This window comes from Hordeum vulgare, chromosome 3H (assembly GCF_904849725.1).
Source record: "Hordeum vulgare subsp. vulgare chromosome 3H, MorexV3_pseudomolecules_assembly, whole genome shotgun sequence".
Taxonomy (NCBI): Eukaryota; Viridiplantae; Streptophyta; class Magnoliopsida; order Poales; family Poaceae; genus Hordeum; species Hordeum vulgare.
The window spans coordinates 413,850,149-413,870,447 of NC_058520.1; the positions used below are offsets into that span (position 1 = coordinate 413,850,149).

The 20,299-nt window shown below is 45.5% G+C and overlaps 1 protein-coding gene and 1 long non-coding RNA gene across 3 annotated transcripts; one reads left to right on the forward strand and one right to left on the reverse strand.

Annotated features, from left to right (window-relative positions):
* Positions 1–304: 304 nt before the first annotated feature.
* Positions 305–19,841, reverse strand: LOC123444030. Of its 2 annotated transcripts, none has more exons than XM_045120625.1 (10): positions 19,347–19,841; positions 14,672–14,715; positions 14,234–14,357; positions 14,077–14,155; positions 13,346–13,983; positions 6,921–7,227; positions 6,576–6,846; positions 1,872–2,024; positions 949–1,434; positions 305–836 (listed from the first exon to the last, which is right to left on the reverse strand). In XM_045120625.1, exons 1-10 carry the CDS (start codon positions 19,522–19,524, stop codon positions 555–557), a joined length of 2,562 nt encoding a protein of 853 aa, XP_044976560.1. In that variant the 5' UTR covers positions 19,525–19,841; the 3' UTR covers positions 305–554. The 2 variants fall into 2 exon arrangements, with proteins under 2 accessions (XP_044976560.1, XP_044976561.1); XM_045120626.1 differs by having other exon boundaries at positions 6,921–7,200; positions 19,347–19,840.
* Positions 2,338–3,820, forward strand: LOC123444031. Its single transcript, XR_006630931.1, has 2 exons — positions 2,338–3,243; positions 3,395–3,820. It is a non-coding gene; the product is annotated as an uncharacterized LOC123444031 (long non-coding RNA).
* Positions 19,842–20,299: the final 458 nt, after the last annotated feature.

Genomic DNA, 20,299 nt, shown 5'->3' on the forward strand with positions numbered 1-20,299 from the left:
ATATACAGGGCCACAACTTGGATCCATACGAGACGGTCACTAGGCTATCTTCAGTCAATTTGAATGACATGTTAATAATAAGCTAGATGTATAGGCATCGTAGCCCGATTTTGGTCTTACCGGATGTGGCAGTTTTTTAATTTTACTTATTTGCTTTTGTCATGCTTAGATTGTGAGTCCTTCGTGGACATACGACTTTGTTTTTATACTTGTTTAATAATATGACTGCATGCATCAATTGATTTGATGCAGAGGCTGGGGGATTCGTTCCTCTTTTTTCCAAAAAAAAAAAATAAGTTAGTTCTTACTGTTACAAGACAGCAGCTCACTATTGAGTAGAACTCACGATGTTCTGAAACTAGTCCCGAGACACGCAACAAGTCAGAAAGAAGAGGGGGGAAAAGGGAAAACCGACATACTTCGAAACTAAAACATCGACCTCCCCTTCTTGGCGCTCAAGAAGGCAGCTCAGCTCGTCTGCTTCATAGGACGCATGCCAAGGGTACGCAGATAGCCTAGAAGACGCTTCTTCTACAGAAGCACAGACCTACATCTTAGTAGCTGTGCTGCCACATCTGGTGTGATGGCTGAGACGGGGCATTCTGGGAGCTGTTCAAGCTTCCCTCGGCAGGGTTCTGCGGGTGCTCCTGTTGCATACCATTCTGCGACTGGTAGAAGCTCGGATACCCAAGACCACCGTATTGAGAGGGCTGTTGCACCTCGCGGAAACCACCCTGCGTGCTCTGGCCCTGGAAGCCGTAAAAGTTACCAGGTGGAACAGCTGAAACAGCTCTTGAACCAGCAGCTCCATGAAGCCACATCGCTGAGTTGTCGCTCTGAAAAGAGCCACAGATGAACACCCCAGAATGAAATGAACAAATCCTCAGTGGTACAAAACAAGCATGCCAGAATTTCAGAAGCTAGACGAAAGAATGTAGCACCCTTTACCTGCTGTAGGGCCATGTAATGATTAGCCTCTTTGAACTGTGAACTTAAAGCTTCATCAATCCCCATAGTCGTGGCAGGGGAAGCACTCTGGTTTTGGCCAAAATTAGGTATATTACTTGAGCTTCCAAAGCCTCCATAACCAGAGCCTGCTGATGAATGCTGTGGTGGGCTCGTGACAGGAAGGCTGCTCTTGTACTGCGGCATCGAGTACTTCGTAGCAGATCCAGGCAGAGCAGCAGCACCGCCACCAGATTGATGGAAAGGTCCATTACTTGAATACGCTTGCTGGAAGGCTGCTGGTGGTACATAGTAGTTTTGAGGCAAGTATGGATAGCCAACTAAATTGGCAAAAGGCCCCAGGGGTAGAGTTGGCTGAGAGTACGGATGTAAAGATAATTGCTGAGGTTGAGGTAGCCCTGATGGAATGCTCGTACTGGGAGGATTTTGTGTAGACTGAGTGTTGGAGAAACCCCCTTGGTTTAAATTCTGCAAAAATATTCAGAAAAACTGAAACTCAGAAGAACATAAGTTCAAACAGCAGCACCTAAATGTTAATGACACACGCCATGATAGTGCTATTTCTCTTTTCTCTTCTTGACCACCTGTCTTCACTCACACTGGAGCTGCTCCTTTATATTGCACAAGATGAGAAGAACGTCCAAAACAATGTAGGAGAACCTCCCAGTTGGAAATTTGGTACCAACAGAAATATTATGCTTATGCCTACCAAAATATTTTATGAAGTTGCTACTACATTCATTGCCCAAAATAAGTTCCACAAAATGATCAATATAAGTTTCACACCGAAAAGATGCATCTTGGCACTACTACATTCATTGCTCAAAATAAACTATTACATCTGACTTACTTCAGAACAAAGTGCACCAACATAAAAGAGGAAACAGTGCAAAAATTGTAATTACCTCTTGCATGGAGATTGGGTAACTGGTAGTTGGCACAGCTGGGTTATACTTCATAGCTGACTGTGCTGATAAAAACGGTGAAAAGTCAAAATCCCGGTGCGGGGTAAGATTTGATCCCAAGAAGTTGTTTTGCAGAGTATTAGCTTGATGTGCCTGTAAGTGTAAAACAGAAGGAAAATTAGGAGAAAGGTAATACAACAAAGAAATACAATCCCATCCTACTCAATACTCAAGAAATCCGTTGTTGAGTTTCAGAGGATTGATTTAATTTCAGACGCCTTCATATACTAACAGTCACACTGTCCAGGAACCAGCACAATTAAGGAAAAGAGAAGTGGTACATAAATACTCCCTCTGTTCCTAAATATTTGTCTTTTTAAAGATTCAACTATGGACTACATACGAAGCAAAATGAGTGAATCTACATTTTAAATTATGTCTATATACATCCATATGTAATCCGTAGTGAAATCTCTAGAAAGACAAATATTTAGGAACGGAGGGAGTATAACCAGAGCAGCATGCAACACAAAATAAACATTTTAGGCCATTGACCAAGCAGACACAGATTCTACTCCCTTCGTTCCAAAATAATTGAAGTTAAAGTTTGACCAAGTCTATAGAAAAATACGCAACTATCTAAAATACCAAATACTCCCTCCGATCCAAAATAAGTGTCGTGGTTTTAGTTCAAATTTGTATTAAAATCACGACACTTATTTTGGATCGGAGGGAGTTATAATATGAACATATATTTCATAATCAATCTAATGAAGTAAGTTTGGTTTTGTAGATGTTGATGTATTTTATATAGACTTGGTCAAACTTAATGAAATTTGACTTAGGACTATCCTAGAACTTCAATTATTTTGGAATGGAGGGAGTACATCATTATATATTTTTTGCTAACTTATAAGTTGGAGTTGGTGGTCGTGGTGTCACGCCTCCTATCACTCCACTGTGCAACGTCCCAACTAACCTCACAGAACAAACTGGGCTCACATCTGATTGTGATTAGCCAACAAATCAAGCTTCACAATATTCTCAACCTAAAAGACTAACTCGAGTACATATGTAGCACCATCCCCTCAGTTATCCATGCCGCAACACAGAAATCCTCTTCTTTGGTCCTTCACTGACCCCACAGAGTGGAATCATGAGCTCTCTCGGCCCATCGTCCAGAACTAGAGCAGCGTTGATCTGGGTGCAGATGCATGCCAGAGAGAAGGCAGATGAGACACTCCCCTACATCGAGCCATCGTTACTAACAGATCTGCAAATCTATGTATATATCAATAGTGCAAGAACCTCCTGGCGGAGTCGAAGTGAAGGAAAAAGCCTGGGTATGTTGTTTGTTCCAAACATCAGCAAGGTATTTCGGATCACTCATTCGCATGGCCCTGCATTACAATTTCTTGCACAAGTAGCAATCTCAATAAAGAAGAGAATAATATATATCGTGAATTCTTGATAATTTGGTTATCGATTGATGGATTTTAGGCCGATTGCAAACTGATTCTCAGGAAAGCGGAGGACTAGATTGCTGTTCTGCGGAACAAGGTGACCAAGCGCTGCAGGATGATCTGAAGGAACCCAACCTGTCGGCCAGCCTGCACTCTAGTGATGATGTGGTTTCGGTCCCCTCGAAATGATCAGAGATAACCCCAGGAATTTGGTTCAATGGTTTTTGGTCAAGGTTTAAATTTGGTATGGATTTGACTTTAAATTTTGAGACAAATAAATTGGTATTCCTCGGATCACCATAAGTTTGAACATTTCAGTTAAAATTTTGAAGAACAAAAATGTAAACCCTGGCATGTCCCCAAGGCAAGCCCATACTTAAGTGTGCCACCATACTGCTAGAGCAAAGAAAACTGCACTACAGACTCACCGGAGCACATGTAACATCTGTTGAAGTGTATATGTGGATTGCCTAGCCCTTTCCATCAGTTTGGATTTTTGGTTGCATTGGCTAGTGCATGAAGCTTCACCGGGGGCCAAGGTCTTGAGTTCAAGTCCTGGTTTTTTTTGTCCACGTATTTTTTTTATTTTATTTTTTTAGAAAAGGAGGATGACCCCCGGCCTCTGCATCTGGGAGATGCATGCGGCCATTTTATTGATTATTCTCGAGGACCTTACAAAGCAGTACAACAATATGCCTGAATCCACCATCTTGACAACATCTACCGCTATTCCTATCCATATGATGAAGGGGTGCAAGCTGGACCAAATACCCAGACCTCTCACCTAAACCTAACATCTAAAGCCGGAGACCTTGACCGAGCCACATACCGGGTCCGGGGTACAAACCGGTCCGACGCACTTACATGTGTCGTCGCCGCCATCTTCCACTGGTCCATCTTCAGATCAGATTGAGGTACCAGCCTTGGCAGGTGCCTCCGCCATCGACGCCATCATGACGCCAAACGACGACCTCCACCTACGCGAGTCCATCTCCAAGCAGGACGGAGATCCATGCTAGGATAGGGTCGCACCATCGCCGTCGCCCACCACCCACAAGCGCCACCCAGCCCCAAGGTTCCAAAGCGGCGCCTTCAAGAAGGGAACGGCGCCGTGAGCGCCGCCGCCACCCAACAAAGTTAAGGCTTTCGCCCGGAAGACCTAGGGGAAGGGGAAGTGAGGGGATCAGTCCATGCCGATGCCTCCAAGGAGGGGAACGGCGCCCTCAGGCGTCGCCATCGACGCGGCCGACCATGGCCGACCAGGGATTTCGCCCGAACTAGATCCCCACCACTAGCAGCACCTCCTGTATAAAACCGGCAATCCAAGGAAGCGCGGCCTGACCAGGCTGGCCCGCCCGCCGCAGGGAAGGAAGGGAGGCGCTAGATCGCGCGCACCGGCCACTGCAAAAGCCGTCGCCGGACGCCAGCGACCACCGGATCCCGCCGCCCGCGCGGCCGAGACGCCGGATCCACATCCCGCACGGCTGCTAGCCTGTCGTGCCTCGCCAATGGAGCCGCCGCTCCAGATCCAGGACTCCGCATGGAGAGACAGGGCAGCCTAGGCCCCGCCGCCACCATCCTTGGCGCCCCGGGCTTGCCCGGCGGCTGCCTCAGGCGGCGGCGAGGAAGGGAGGGGGAGGGGGAGGGGGAGGCGGCTAGGGTTGGGAGGGAGGGAGGGAGGGAGGAAGGACTGTGATGGTCGGCCTTTTTTTTTGAGCCATACCTCTGAGTCTATCCACGTGTTGACTTTCCGCGTCACACATGAGAGGGGGGGTTGAAGTGTATATGTGGATTGCCTAGCCCTTTCCACTTTTGGTTGTGTTGGCCGGTGCATCTAGATTAAGATGGTATCAGGGCCCAAGGTCTTGAGTTCAAGTCCCGCTTTCGCAATTTATCCAAAAATTGTTGTTGCCCCCCTTTGTCCATGTATAGGTCTCTTGAACCATACCTTTGAGTCTACCCACGTGTTGACTTTCCGCGTCACACGTGAGAGGGGGTGTTGAAGTGCATATTATGTGGATTGCCTAGCCCTTTCCATCATTTGGACTTTTGGTTGCGTTGGCTAGCACATGAAGCTTAACAAGATCGAAGGTGTGTATAGCTAGAGCAGGATGACGGCGCAGCCACGATAGAGCTGGAGCCTGAACCTAGAGGCAGCAAACAGGGAGGAAGGAAGAAAGGAGGAAGGCAGCAATTAATTGTCTTCTCGCGATTTTGGGGTAAAGAGGACAGGTGGCAGAGAGAATGGTTTCCCAAGTGAAAAAAGGATGTTGTGCCTCTCGCGACCCGGTCCAAAATAGCATGATCTTCGTGCTTGCTGACCCGGTTTGAAGGGCTCATCTAAAAAAGTTCAGATTTTCATTGTATTAGGCTGACTTTGAGTCTAATCGAGTCAAAGTGCTTTGAGTCTCACATCACATTTAACTCAGAGATAAGAGAGAGGGAATTAGTGGTCATGCATGCATCTTATTCTACATTTACTATGCAAGTCCAATGAGAAAGGGGATGTTACATTTATTGCTTCGGGAATCAAATATGTGGGAAATATTTCATTGGGCAGTTTTGTGTCCACAAAAACTTGTGTCATCCACTCGTAATCTACCTTGGTTGATGAGATTTCAGATTCGAGCCCTCTAAACCGGAAGGGAGGGAGTACAAAATAGAACCACTCTTGCACGGGTACCTTTCCCATTAGTGATCCAGCAGCTCTACCATTTCAGTACTAGATAAAGCTAACCTTACATTAATAACATGTAAAAACTTGAAACCATCTAGCTTTTTAAGATTATATATTAGTATGGTCTAGGATTCACATTAATTGTTATGCTTATGCAGTTCTAAATGCACTGCATGTTTTTCATGCTTAAGCTACAGACCAACCTTATATGTAGCACATTTATCTAGGAATAACAAAGACCCTTTTGTAACAGCTACACCTTACATATGTACTCTAACAAACCTCGATAACAAGCTAAACATGCAGTTCTAAAGCTTCAGCAAGTCCCAACATCAGGAAAGTCTTATATTAGTCCCAGACTCCCACACAGTGCGTATGCTTTCTTCAAGGTGATAAATCAAAAGTTCAGGTGCTAAACATATGAAAAGATAAGTTTATTGGTTTCCCTTTAGAATGAAACTACCCACCATGTTTGTGATGGAAAGATAAGTTTTATTGGTTTCCATTTAGAATTAAACTATCCAGTATGTATGTGATCCCATATCTGGAAGAAGACAACTATACCAGCAAGCCTGAAAAATGAGAAAGATGTTGTGCTTGCGTGTTTCCTTGTTGGCTCTCCATTATATTTGGCTGTGTTGTGTTCGGATACACATGATCTGAAACTGATGGTGGGTTATACTGAAGACCAGGCACATCTAGAGCACCCTGCATCAGTGTATCAGGCTGCGAAACTGAAGGGACATCAATATTCTCAATGTTGGTACCAATTCTGGTTTCAACATCTTCATTTGCTGATGAATGTAGAGCACCATTGTCATAGTAATCTTGATTCCTGTGAGAAAGGTGCCATAAGACAAGATGCATTTTGTGTCATGAATACGAACATAGCAGGAAATTAGTTTGCACCTGGCATCTATTTGATCAACTGATGGAGTTTCATCTGAGTTGGGCACCTCTTCCACACTATATTTAGGGACCTTGGATGGAAGCAATCCAGAGAAGGCACCAGATTCAAAACTACCAAAGCTCAGATGCGTGCAGTCTGTATTTTCAAGTTGTAGATGATCGGGGATTATAACCGCTGGATTATCATCAGCAGAATTAGCTGCTGATGGATCTTCGTTTTGCAAGCTTAGATGCTGAAAGTTCGTTGCAGCTGAGTCGACATCAACATTGGAAACTTCAACTGCAAACGATTGCGTCATCAGAGTCCCTATTAGTAATCATACATGTTATAATTATAAAAGAACAGCGTTTAAGACAATAAGGACGTAGCATATACAAAGTTTGTTAGTGAATGAACATAGAAAAGAAGGACTAAACAATATTTTCACTTGTATTGGTAGCACATAAAGATGATGTGTATGAAAAAAATTATATGTGGCAGTTCTGCAAAACTGCAACCACCACAGCCTCCATGAACATGTGTCAGTGGCTCTATTGGAGATAATGGCTCTTAGTCAAATTAACCCTAACAGGCTCATTGCTCATCCCGCTGGTAAAGAGTTGGCACAGCATACAGAACAGCTGTGTATACAAGTAGTAGGAGTATCCTAACACAACTGGAAGTTCAAATCATATATGTGCCTTAAAGACCGCACTACTATGTTCAAACAAGCATGGTTCATAAATACTCACCGCCAGTAAAGACTAAAGAGTTGGCACAACTTATAGACATTTTTATAGACTGGATTGCACTAACACAACTAAAAGTTCAAATCGTATATATGCAATTGAAGATAAGACTAGGATCTTGAAACAAGTTACACGTATCCTGCATAAATTTTCACCACTGGCAAAGAGTTAGCACAACATATAGAACATTTGTGTGCAGGTTGGGGCATGTATGTAATTGAAGATTGTACCGTGTGATGTACGACGATGTCCAGAAGGCTATTAAGGAGAAGAAAGATTGTTTCAAACACCTATACCTGGGTAGGAGTGCGGATAACATAGAGAAGTACAAGATGGCAAAGAAGGCCGCAAAGCAAGTTGTGAGTGAAGCAAGGGATCTGGCATATGAGGACCTCTACCAATCGTTAGACACGAAGGAAGGCGAAAGGGACATCTATAAGATGGCCAAGACCCGAGAGAAGAAGACAAGGGATGTTGACCAAGTCAAATGCATCAAAGAAGGAGCAGACGAGCTCCTGGTGAAGGCTGAGGAGATTAAGCATAGATGGCGGGAGTACTTCCACAAGTTGTTCAATGGGAAGAATGAGAGCTCTACCATTGAACTGGAAGACTCCTTTGATGATACTAGCAGGCGTTTTGTGCGGCAAATCCAGGAGTCGGAGATCAAGGAGGCTTTAAAAAGATGAAAGGAGGCAAGGCGATGGGCCCTGACTGTATCCCCATGAGATGTGGAGAGGCCTCGAGGACATGGCGATAGTATGGCTAACCAAGCTTTCCAACCTCATTTTTTGGGCAAACAAGATGCCAGAAGAATGGAGACAGAGTTTATTAGTTCCAATCTTCAAGAACAAGGGGGGTGTTCAGAGTTGTACTAATTACCGGGGAATTAAGCTGATGAGACATACCATGAAGCTATGGGAGGGAGTCATTAAGCACCGCTTAAGAAAATGACAAGCATGACCAAAAATCAGTTTGGTTTCATGCCTAGGAGGTCATGGAAGCCATTTTCTTGGTAGGACAACTTATGGAGAGACACAAGGAGCAAAAGAAGGACCTGCATATGTTGTGCATTGACTTGGAGAAGGCTTATGATAAAATACCACGAAATGTCATGTGGTGGGTGTTGGAGAAGCACAAAGTCCCAGCAAAGTACATTACCCTCACAAAGGACATGTACGATAATGTTGTGACAAGTGTTCGAACAAGTGATGGCGACACTGATGTCCAAGGGCCAGCCTTGAGCCCTTATCTTTCTGCCTTCGTTATGGATGAGGTCACAAAGGATACACAAGGAGATATCACATGGTGTATGCTCTTTGCAGATGATGTGATGCTAGTCGATGATAGTCGGACAGGGTCAATATGAAGTTAGAGCTATGGAGACAAACCTTGGAATCAAAAGGTTTTAGACATAGTAGAACTAAAACCGAGTACATGTGGTGCGGTTTCAATACTACTAGGCATGAGGAGGAGGAGGAGGTTAGTGTTGATGGGCAGGTGGTGCCTCAAAAGGACACCTTTCGATATTTGGGGTCAATGCTGCAGAAGAATAGGAATATCGATGAAGATGTGAACCATCGAATCAAAGCCGGATGGTTGAAGTGGCGCCAAGCTTCTATCATTCTCTATGACAAGAGAGTGCCACAAAAGCTAAAAAAGAAAGTTCTATAGGACGGCGGTTCGACCCGCAATGTTATTGTTAAGCTTCATGCACTAGCCAACGCAACCAAAAGTCCGAACTGATGGAAAGGGCTAGTGCAATCCACATATACTGTAACACCCCCTCTCACCTGTGACGGGAAAGACAAGTCAAAGCGTGCAACCGGAAGAGAGCGTCGGCACGCGAAACTTACGTATGACTCAAGAGGCCTCTACATGGACAGAAAGGGGGGCTACCAGCAATTTTTAAATAAATTGTGAAAGCCAGGACTTGAACTCGAGATCTTAGCTCTGATACCATGTTAAGCTTCATGCACTAGCCAACGCAACCAAAAGTCTGAACTGATGGAAAGGGCTAGTGCAATCCAGATATACTGTAACAGTTATATGGAGATGACTGTTAGCCAACTAAAAGACGACACGTGCAACAGTTAGGTGTGTCGGAGATGCGCATGTTGAGATGGATGTGTAACCACACAAGGAAGGACCGAGTCCAGAACGATGATATACGAGATAGAGTTGGGGTAGCACCGATTGAAGTGAAGCTTGTCCAACATCGTCTGAGATGGTTTGGGTATATTCAGCGCAGGCCTCAAGAAGCTTCAGTGCATAGCGGATGGCTAAAGCGTGCTGATAATGTCAAAAGAGGCCGAGGTAGACCGAACTTGACATGGGAGGAGTCCGCGAAGAGAGATCTGAAGGACTATACTATCAGCAAAGAACTAGCCATGGATAGGGGTGCGTGGAAGCTTGCGATCCATGTGCCAAAACCATGGGTTGGTCGCGAGATTTGATGGGTTTCACCTCTAGCCTACCCCAACTTGTTTGGTACTAAAGGCTTTGTTGTTGTTGTTGTTGACCGTGTGATGAAGTGTAGAGCCTTCCATAAAAATCTATATACTCGTACAGTTACCTAACCCTCTTGTGTTGCTAAGAATTACCTTCGTCCCAAATTACTTGTCTTAGATTTGTCAAGATATGGCACGTATCTAGACAAATCTAAGAGAGGTAATTTGGGACAGAGGAGTATGAATTAATTAATCATGCAATATCGTTCGAACTTTCAACTGTATCAATAAAAATCACCTTCCATAATTTGTAGTTTAAGTGTTTTATAGATGCAATGCTAAACTTTTTTTTGACCCCTATGCAATATCAAACTTGATAATTTACTATAGGATTGTCATATTTTCCTTTCCCCAAATACTAGTAATCATTACTAACATTCAGAGTAGATGCATGGATGCCAGCATATTTGTGCACCAATATGATTTGTAGCTTGTTTGAAGATACTAGTACATACTAAAAGGCAAAGCTACGACTATGATCCTGGATATTCTTCAAAATCACAATCGCCGGAACATGCATATACTGAGACTACATAAACCAATAGTTGATCCATGTAGCTACAGTTGTAAACCCGCAATCTTACATCATTTGAACATTACTCAAGAACCATTTACCTTGACGGGAGGACAAAGTTACTAGTGGCATCTAAAAACATATCGATGCATGTTCAGCATTCAAGATTGCAACTTTCATTTACTAATCAATATAAAAACAAAGTTTGCTAAGAAAAGTAAAAAATATTTATTATAATATATGACTTTATTGATGTAATCAAAATTAATTTTTAACACGGTATTCTTAGTGGCAAATACCCTAGCACTTTAAAGCATCAAAGGGCAAAACGGCAGGACTGGTGGCAACGGGCGAAGGCGCAAACCCCGCCCGCACTCCAGAGGGCTCTACAATCCATCACGATGCTGGTCCGTTGGATGATTTGGAAACAGCAAAATGATTGTGTCTTCAACAATGCGAGACCCTCGATAGATGCACTAGTTGACAGGATCAAAGTAGAAGCCAAATGTTGGGCACAAGCTGGGGCACAAGGGCTGAGGGTTGTACTGCCCACCTCCTGGGACGTCCATTGATGACAAATTTGCATTGTAACAACACCTCTTAGGAGGTATGTAATCTCCCACCTTTTCAATGAATGAAACGCAAACGCTCCTTGCGTTTTCTCAAAAAAAAAGTGCAAAACTGAGCAATGAGTGGATGACCGGTTTTCGCTTCCTATGCAAAGGCAATGCCACATTGAATAGCATCCCTGTGAGCCACTAGACAGTATGCCTGATCCATGTTTATGTTTTTTCTTACTACAACCGAAATATTCACTAGGTGTTTAAACGTACTTAAGGTGGTTAGCTGGTCAGAGTTTTTTTCAGAAAAGGAGGTTAAACCCCCGGCCTCTGCGTCAATCGATGCATGCAGCCATCTTTATTAATTATTCCACAAAGGCCTGTCAAAATATACATCAAACCATCTGAAGCCACCCTTCACACCTACAGACTCGATAATGTGGAGTGCTCACTCCCCATATATAAAACCGGTGTTGTCGCCAATCCATCCACATAACGTATCGGGACCAACAGCCAGTGCGACAGACCTAAAGCGCACACCATACGCACACATTAGAAGCCGCCATCATCATTGGCCCACTGACCCATCTTTAGGAGAGAGATCTGTATCATCTTTGCCAATCCGGACATCCTCGACGCCATCACGGCACCAACAGCGCCACCGCCCTGCGCTCATCCGTCCAGACACGAAGATTCTGGAAGAACTATCGTGCGTAGCACTTGCCAACCAGGCATGACTCAGCGTAGCACCTGTCGGCCAGGCATGACTTGACAGCTTCACCAAAGCTCCGGGCAAGACGAAGCCACTCCACCTTCTGCCTCTGTCATCCAGCACTGCTCCACAAACGATGCTCCCAAGAGAGAAACGGCACCGCAGTACCGCCATCGTTCGATCTGGAAGGCCAGATCTTAGGGTTTCCCCCGAAACACAGCCCACCACCAGCAACCGTCAAGGAGCCGCACAGTGCCCACCACCACTCAGCCCTCAAGGCGACGCCTTCAGGAAGGTCACGGCTTCAAGGACGCCGCCGCCGCCGACCGGAGTTAGGGTTTTCACGCGAGAGGCAGTGAGGTGGGAAGTGGAGGAGCAGATGTAGACCGACGTCTCCAAGAAGAACAACGGCGCCCTTGAGCGTCGACGGCAGCGCGGCCGGCCGGGGCAGACCAAGGGGTTTCCCCCAATTTGGATCTCCTCCACTAGCTCCATCCGCGGCCACGCCGGCAGCGCGGCCGGCCGGGGCAGACCAAGGGGTTTCCCCCAATTTGGATCTCCTCCACTAGCTCCATCCGCGGCCACGCCGACACCGCCAGGAACCTGTAGGAGAGAAGCACACCGATCAGGGCCAGAGGACAGTGACCGGATCAGACGCCACCGGCCGCCAGAACAGCCACGCAGGCCCTAGTCCATCGAAGACGGCACCACGAGCCGTGACCCCGCTACAGGGACCCACAGCGGCCGTCACCACCCCCCGCAAATCCTGATCCGCCAGATCGAGACGCCACCGCGCCAGATCTACAGGGCACGCCGCCGCCACGCTCCTCACCACGCAGCCTCTACAACCGCGCCACCCAACCGCGCCGTCGGCCCGGCTGCGGCACGCCGCTGTCTCAACGCCCCACGCCAGCACTGCATCCTGGCCAAGCCGCCGCACCCCGCGTTGCGCGCCCCTGCCGAGGAGGAAGAAGGCCCTGCCGCCGGCCAACCACGAGGGGCTTTGCCCCTGGCAGCGCCTGCCAGCGGCGGGAGGAAAGTCGTGGATAGAGGGAGGGAGGTAGGCAGGCGACGGCGGATCCACCCGAGTCGCCCGCAACGATGCGGGGGCCTGTGCCGTCTGCTGCTGGTCAGGGGTGGGGGGTCCAAACGTCCAAACATCAGACTAGCCAGTTGGAGGAACGTTTCAACCTCCCCAAGGAGAGCTATCACCCATCAGATAACAGACTATTATTTCCTCACAAAGAAATACAAAGATCATTATATGTATTATCCAACCTCGAAAAAGTATGAGCATCTAATTTGTGACAAAAAAAACACATTGGTAATTTACTTTTAAGACGCATAACCAGAAAAGGAAGTTCCATTCGTCACAAGATTTGCAATTTGAGATCTATACCAACCTTCATCACCAAATGAATGCATTTGAGATTGGTATGTACTTGAGTTCTGCAACAATTCATCACCAAACTGAACTTTGTCGTGAAGAACTTCCAAGTGTCTCTCAGAAGGTATTGCTGTCTGCTTTACAATTGAGGTGTTATCTTCTGTGTGAGACTTCTCATGCAAGTTAACGGAATCAGCAACCAGCACTGATGACTCCAATGATGCCACAAATGATAATGGGCTGCGAGATGGCTCAGGGGCTGTGAATTGACTTTGTGATGGTGGCCCGTCCTGTTGAAACCAAACGTTTTGTGTTTGGTGGCTGTCTGCCGAAGCATGATTAGAATTTATAACTTGAGGAACAGGATCTGGAAGAGCTGGAAATCCTTGGTCAAATGTTGTCGGGGGGACTGTGCTTGCGGATTGTTTTGTGTTATGGTTAGTTTCATTTGACAAAGATGGGTTTTGACCAGCAAATGCTTTGTCTGCCGTAGCCGTAGACTTGCTGGAAGACCTTCCTTGAGATCTGCCCATTTTAACTATATCAGCCATTGACATCTGACCAGGCACCCCACACCAATTCTGCTGAAATCCCGACAATGATTGTAATGGTCCGCATGAGCCATCAGGAACCGCGTTCTTGTTTGCAAAGGAACTGCAATATATAAAGCAAAAAAGGTCAGTTAACAATAACAAATAAAAACTCAAATAGACCAGCAGAAACTTCTACGTCTTCAGCCTTTATTACCTCGGAGCTGTTAGCTTCTGAGTAGAATAAGTTGATGAACCACCAGGGCCCAATATTGATGACCTTGAAGCCACGTGGTCTAGTAGGATTGAAATGGGCATGAGAAAGATTATAGAAAAATGTGAAAACTCATGGATACAAACATTTTTTATCTTACCAACTCCTCCGGATACAGACTGAACTGAACTGCTTCGGCTAGTACGATCTGTGCCACCTCTAGCAGCACGACTGCTTGAGTTATTTGCTCCTCGGGATCTTGGCTCAGGTGTACCTTTATTCACCTGTATAAATTTCAATATATGCTTGATGTAAGTTCTCAAGACTAAAGCACAGCATAGTAAATCAATAGTTAGGAAATTAATTGGATATTTAAACTTTCTAACACAAAAAGGTCACCAACAGTAAACAAAACGTCTGATATATTGACCAATTCTCATTGCTTTCATTCATCCTAGTAATGAAAATTATATGGTCAATAGTAGACTAGATACAAGCCTTTTTTTCATTTTGGAGAGTTGGAGGACCTACTAAAAATAATATTAGCTACAAGTACGCAAGTGGCACAGATACAAGTTGAATATCATAATCAACTGACCTCCTTTTTCTTGTCGCGTTTGTTCTTTACCTCTTGAAAAGTATCTGGAAAAACACGGGCAATGTGTGAGATGCCTTACATAAGAGGGCTACTGAGACTATGAAATAATATCAGATCAATCTCAAACTGCTGTTAGTAGTATAACTTTCTGTTGAATTGCAAGACATGCATCAATCATCCGAAACATGCCAGGTAAATCAAAGAAAGACATTCATGTAATTCAAACAGTAATATAGACGAGGCAATAATTCACTCAGTATATCCACAATGTTCACGCATAATCTTTGGATTAATAAAAGGTTGGTCATACAAATTAAAGAAACTCTGTGGTAGAGATTGGTCTGTTATAACAAGAATGAAATGGGAGACACCAAGGAATTAGGCCCCAGTTCCTTGCATGAAAGTAAGATACAAGTGGTAGCGATCTTAAGGTATGCAAATGGACAAAGTGCAAAATAACATAGGCAACTACGAGCATTCAATTAAACGAGATTCTGGCTCCCACATGCAAGTCTCATCTTCCCTCGCTAATTTAGGTATTTTACAACTTATAAACTCAAATTACCTCTTACAACAAATGACAACAGATGCAAATAAGGATCATGAGTGAAGAAGAAAATGCACTACAGTCAATAGTAAACAGTAACCAATGGGAAAAAGAAAGCACTAACCAACAGGAGAAATCAAGTATTCTGTTCAAGACAAAAAAAAAAAAAACAGGACATGTGAATCTCAAACCATAAACATCACTTTCAATCTCAGCAGCTAATGCGAAGACAGAAGACCAAACCAGAGGAGCAACCAAGGCACTTAAAATACCATTTCATCATTTCAGATCTGTCTTGGCCAGTTTAAGCTCCTGTATAAGCTTCATAAGCACATATCCAGTGGAGACAGCTTGAACATCTTAACGAAATCTGAACTTATACTTGTGGGTTGTTCAAGAACAAGACTAGTCTCCTTCCAACAGACCCACATTAAGCCACGTTCCAAAATAAAACCGAGACAAGTTCATCTGAATTCTGCACCGCATACACGATACATTGGCTTCCGCTTTCGGATTTGTGTCCAGCGGGATAAGCGCACCAAAGTCACTAGAATGAAGTGGTGGAAGCTCAAGGGGGAGGCAGCTCGGGCTTTCAAGGAGAGGGTCATTAAGAGGGCCGTTGGGAGGAAGGAGATGATGCAGACAATATGTGGATGAAGATGGCGACTTGCATTCGCAAGGTGGCTTCAAAGGAGTTTGGAGTGACCAAGGGAAGGAGAAGAGAAGCAAAAGATGCCTGATGACGGAACAATGATGTCCAGAAGACTATGAAGGAGAAGAAAGACTGTTTCAGACGTTGCCTACAGGATAGGAGTGGATAGGGGTGCAGACTATTGAAGTGTATATGTGGATTGTCTAGCCCTTTCCATCAGTTTGGACTTTTGGTTGCGTTGGCTAGTGCATGAAGCTTAACATGGTATCAGAGTCTAAGGTCTTGAGTTCAAGTCCTGGCTTTCGCAATTTATTCAAAAATTGCTCCTGCCCCCCTTTGTGTCCACGTATCGGCCTCTTGAGCCATACCTCTGAGTCTATTCATGTGTTGACTTTTCATGTCACACGTGAAAGGGGGTGTTGAAGTGTATATGTGGATTGCCTAGCCCTTTCCATCCGTCCGGACTTTTCGGCCTCTTGAGCCATACCTCTGAGTCTATTCATGTGTTGACTTTCCATGTCACACGTGAGAGGGGGTGTTGAAGTGTATATGTGGATTGCCTAGCCCTTTCCATCCGTTCGGACTTTTGGTTACGTTGGCTAGTGCATGAAGCTTAACACAACATTGAGAAGTACAAGGTGGCAAAGAAGACCGCAAAGCGAACTGTGAGTGAAGCAAGGGGTCAGGCGTACGAGGACCTCTACCAGCGCTTAGACACGAAGGAAGGCGAAAGGGACATCTACAAGATGGCCAAGATCTGAGGGAGGAAGAAGAGGGATGTAAACCAAGTCAAATGCATCAAGAATGGATCAATTCCTGGTGAAGGGCGAGGAGATTAAGCATAGATGGCGGGAGTACTTCGACAAGTTGTTCAATGGAGAGAGTGAGAGCTCTGCCATTGAACTCGACGACTCCTTTGATGATACCAGCAGGCATTTTGTGCAATGATACCAGAGTTGGTCAAGGAGGCTTTGAAAAGGAGGCAAGGTGATGGGCCCTAATTGTATACCCATTTAGGTGTGGAGGGGCCTCAGATATATAGCGAGTATGGCTAAATAAGCTTTTTAACCTCATTTTTCGAGCAAACAAGATGCCAGAAGAATGAAGGCGGGGTATATTAGTACCAATCTTTAAGAACAAAGGGATGTTCAAAGTTGTACTAATTATCGTGAAATTAAGATGATGAGCCATAAAATGAAGCTATGGGAGAGTCCTTAAGCATCGCTTAAGAAGAATGACAAGCGTGACCAAAAATCAGTTTGCTTTCATGTCTGTGAGGTCAACCATGGATGCCATTTTCTTGGTATGACAACTTATGGAGTGATACATGGAGCAAAAGAGGGACTTGCGTATGATGTTCATTAACTTGGAGAAGGCCTACGATAAGATACCGCGGAATGTGATGTGGTGGGACTTGGAGAAACACAAATTCCAAACAAAGTACATTACCCTCATCAAGGACATGTATGATAATGTTGTGACAAGTGTTCGAATAAGTGATGGTGACACTGATGGCTTCCTGATTAAAACAGGACTGCGTCAAGGGTCAGCTTTGAGCCATTGTCTTTTTTGCTTTGGTGATGGATGAGGTCACCAAGGATATACAAGGAGATATCTCATGGAGTATGCTCTTTGCGGATGATGCGGTGTTGGTCGATGATAGTCGGGCGGTGGTTAATAGAAAGTTGGAGCCATGGAGACAACCCTTGGAATCGAAAGATTTTTGGCTTAGTGAACTAAAGCCAAGCACATGAGGTGTGGTTTCAGTACTACTAGGCACGAGGAGGAGGTTAGCCTTGATGGACAAGTGGTACCTCAGAAGGACATCTTCGATATTTGGGGTCAATGCTGCAGAAGGATTGTGATACCGATAAAGATGCAAGCCATCGAATCAAAGTCGGATGGATGAAGTGGCGCCAAGCTTCTGGCGTTCTATGTGACAAGAGAATGCCACAAAAGCTAAAAGGCAAGTTCTATAGGACGGCAATTCGACCCACAATCTTGTATGGTGTTGAGTGTTGGCCAACTAGAAGGCGCAATGTTCAACATTTGGGTGCGGTGGAGATGCACATCTTGAGATGGATGTGTGGCCACACAAGGAAGGGTCGAGACCAGAATGATGATATATAGGATAGAGTTGGGGTAGCACCGACTGAGGAGAAACTTGTCCAACATCGTCTGAGATGGTTTGACCATAGTCAACGCAGGCCTCTAGAAGCTCCAGTGAGAGAGGTCAGGGTAGACCGAACTTGACATGGGAGGAGTCCGTAAAGAGAGATCTGAAGGACTGGAATATCACCAAGGAACTAGCCATGGTCATGGGTGCATGGGAGCTAGTTATCCATGTGCTAGAACCATGAGTTGATTACGAGATCTTATGGGTTTCAGTTAGAACCATGAGTTGGTTACGAGATCTTATGGGTTTCAGCTCTAGCCTACCCCAACTTGTTTGGGACTAAAGGCTTTGTTGTTGTATACAAGATGCGGAAGGAACATAAAATATCAAAGGGACAAACCACATCATGTTCATCATTTGCAAATTCAAATTAAACAATCCAACTTTTTAAGACTGTCATAACTGAAGATCCTAGATGTTATTGGCCCATTTTTTTGTATCGTATCCTTCTCTTATCCGCAATTCCTAATCAAACACAAACTTAGATAGTTAGGCCTCGAATCCAATTCAATAGAACTTGGGTACCATGAAGGAACTTAAAATCCAAAAGCAACTAGGTTTTGGGTCCTCCATGGCATTCGATCGAAGGATTTGTTTTTTTTTTCTTTTCCTTCCCTTACCCTAAAGGATCAACTACGTTCTCCCCATAAAGGTAGGGTGTGCTTGGCTTTTCAAAAGCCCTTAATTGTTTTTCTTTGAGGGCATTATAGCTACTACAGACTTTTGCATTTGATGCAACAGCAAAAATCTTGCTTGAATTAGTAAGCGTCCCTTAACTAACTACATTCTACATTTCAGCATAGCATAGTTCACTAGTTCAGTAACCGAAAACTAGTCCCATGTTCAAAAAGTTATTTCATCCACCGTCAAACACAAAATGAAACAAGGCCTTATGACAAAATAAAAATATCCAAACTATTCCACCCATGTGCTACTGCTCCTCTCATCCAAACAAGAAGGTTAATGCTGACGTACTCGGAAATATAAAAGCACCACTAAAAATAGCACGCAAAAAAACGAACAAACAACGTACAACCCCATCCTAAACCAGGGGCGTAATAAACGCAAAAGGAACACTCTACAAAGGTACAAATCTTCGTAACAGCCCCGGACTGGGGACTCCATCAGCACAATACTAAATCAGCATAAATCCCTGAGGTGGAACGAAACGGGCACGTTTGTTCCAATCCATTCGCCACAAGCACAGCCCAAAGGCTAACCAACGCAGCCAAAACTTGAGCGAAGACCTTAAGGGGTGCAGGGAAAGAGGGGGAGCGGGGTGCTGTGGAGCAGATGGGACCTTGGGAGAGGAGGCGGCTGACCGCCTCGTCAGGGTCCATGCCGCAGTCGCGCAGCGCTGCGTAGATCTCCGCGTCGGAGCGGCTCACGATCTCCTTGAGCCCCTGCACCAGCTTCCTCGCGGACGCTGGCACCGGTCCCGCCGCCGGCCCCCTCCCTCCGCCTCCTCCGCCGCTCATCCTCGCCGCCGGAAACCGCCGCCAAAGCAGCTCCTCCCACAAGGCGAGCGCGCTCGTGTGTATGTGTGTGTTAGAGGGTCGGGCTCGTAGCAGCAACAGCGCCTCCTCCTCCTCCGCTTCCGCTGGGTCTCGGCTCTCAGCTCACGCGCGGTTAACGGCGGCCAAATTCCAAAACCCTCCCTCCGTGCTTCCCCCTCGCCTACCTTTATATAGCTCGATGCGATGCGGAGGAACAAATGGGGTTAAAAACTAATCTTCCCACTTTCGTCCGCGCCTAAGCTCTGCTCTAATCTCTATCCGTCGCCGCGTATACTTGTCGCGGAGATGTGGATGACGGGAGGTGCGAATGAATATCTAAAGCTGACAGGCCGGGACACGTCTCGGGGGGGCCGTGCGCAGCCTCTGCGTTTCGGTGGGCGTGTCACGGTATTACGTGGCTATATGTACACGCCCTGGAGGCTAGCATGTGGGGCAACATTGTCGGTGCCCCTACGTGTCGCCCAACCGTGTGACTAGCGTGGATGAGCGGTTATCCCTCAGCAGATGATGATCGGGCCGCATTGTCAGTGTCGGATATGCGTACGAAACTGACTGAACAATTGGGCTCTTTTCGGGTCAGGGTACAAGACGGGGCAGTCAACGAGACACTCGCCCTTTCGTTTCTGGGGCATTTTTACGAGAAAGAACTTTGCAGGGCAGTGAAGTAAGCGTAGATCTGCACGCCCCCGTAGTGGCAAGTTAGTTAGGTCCTTTCCAAATTTGGTTAGATTCCTTC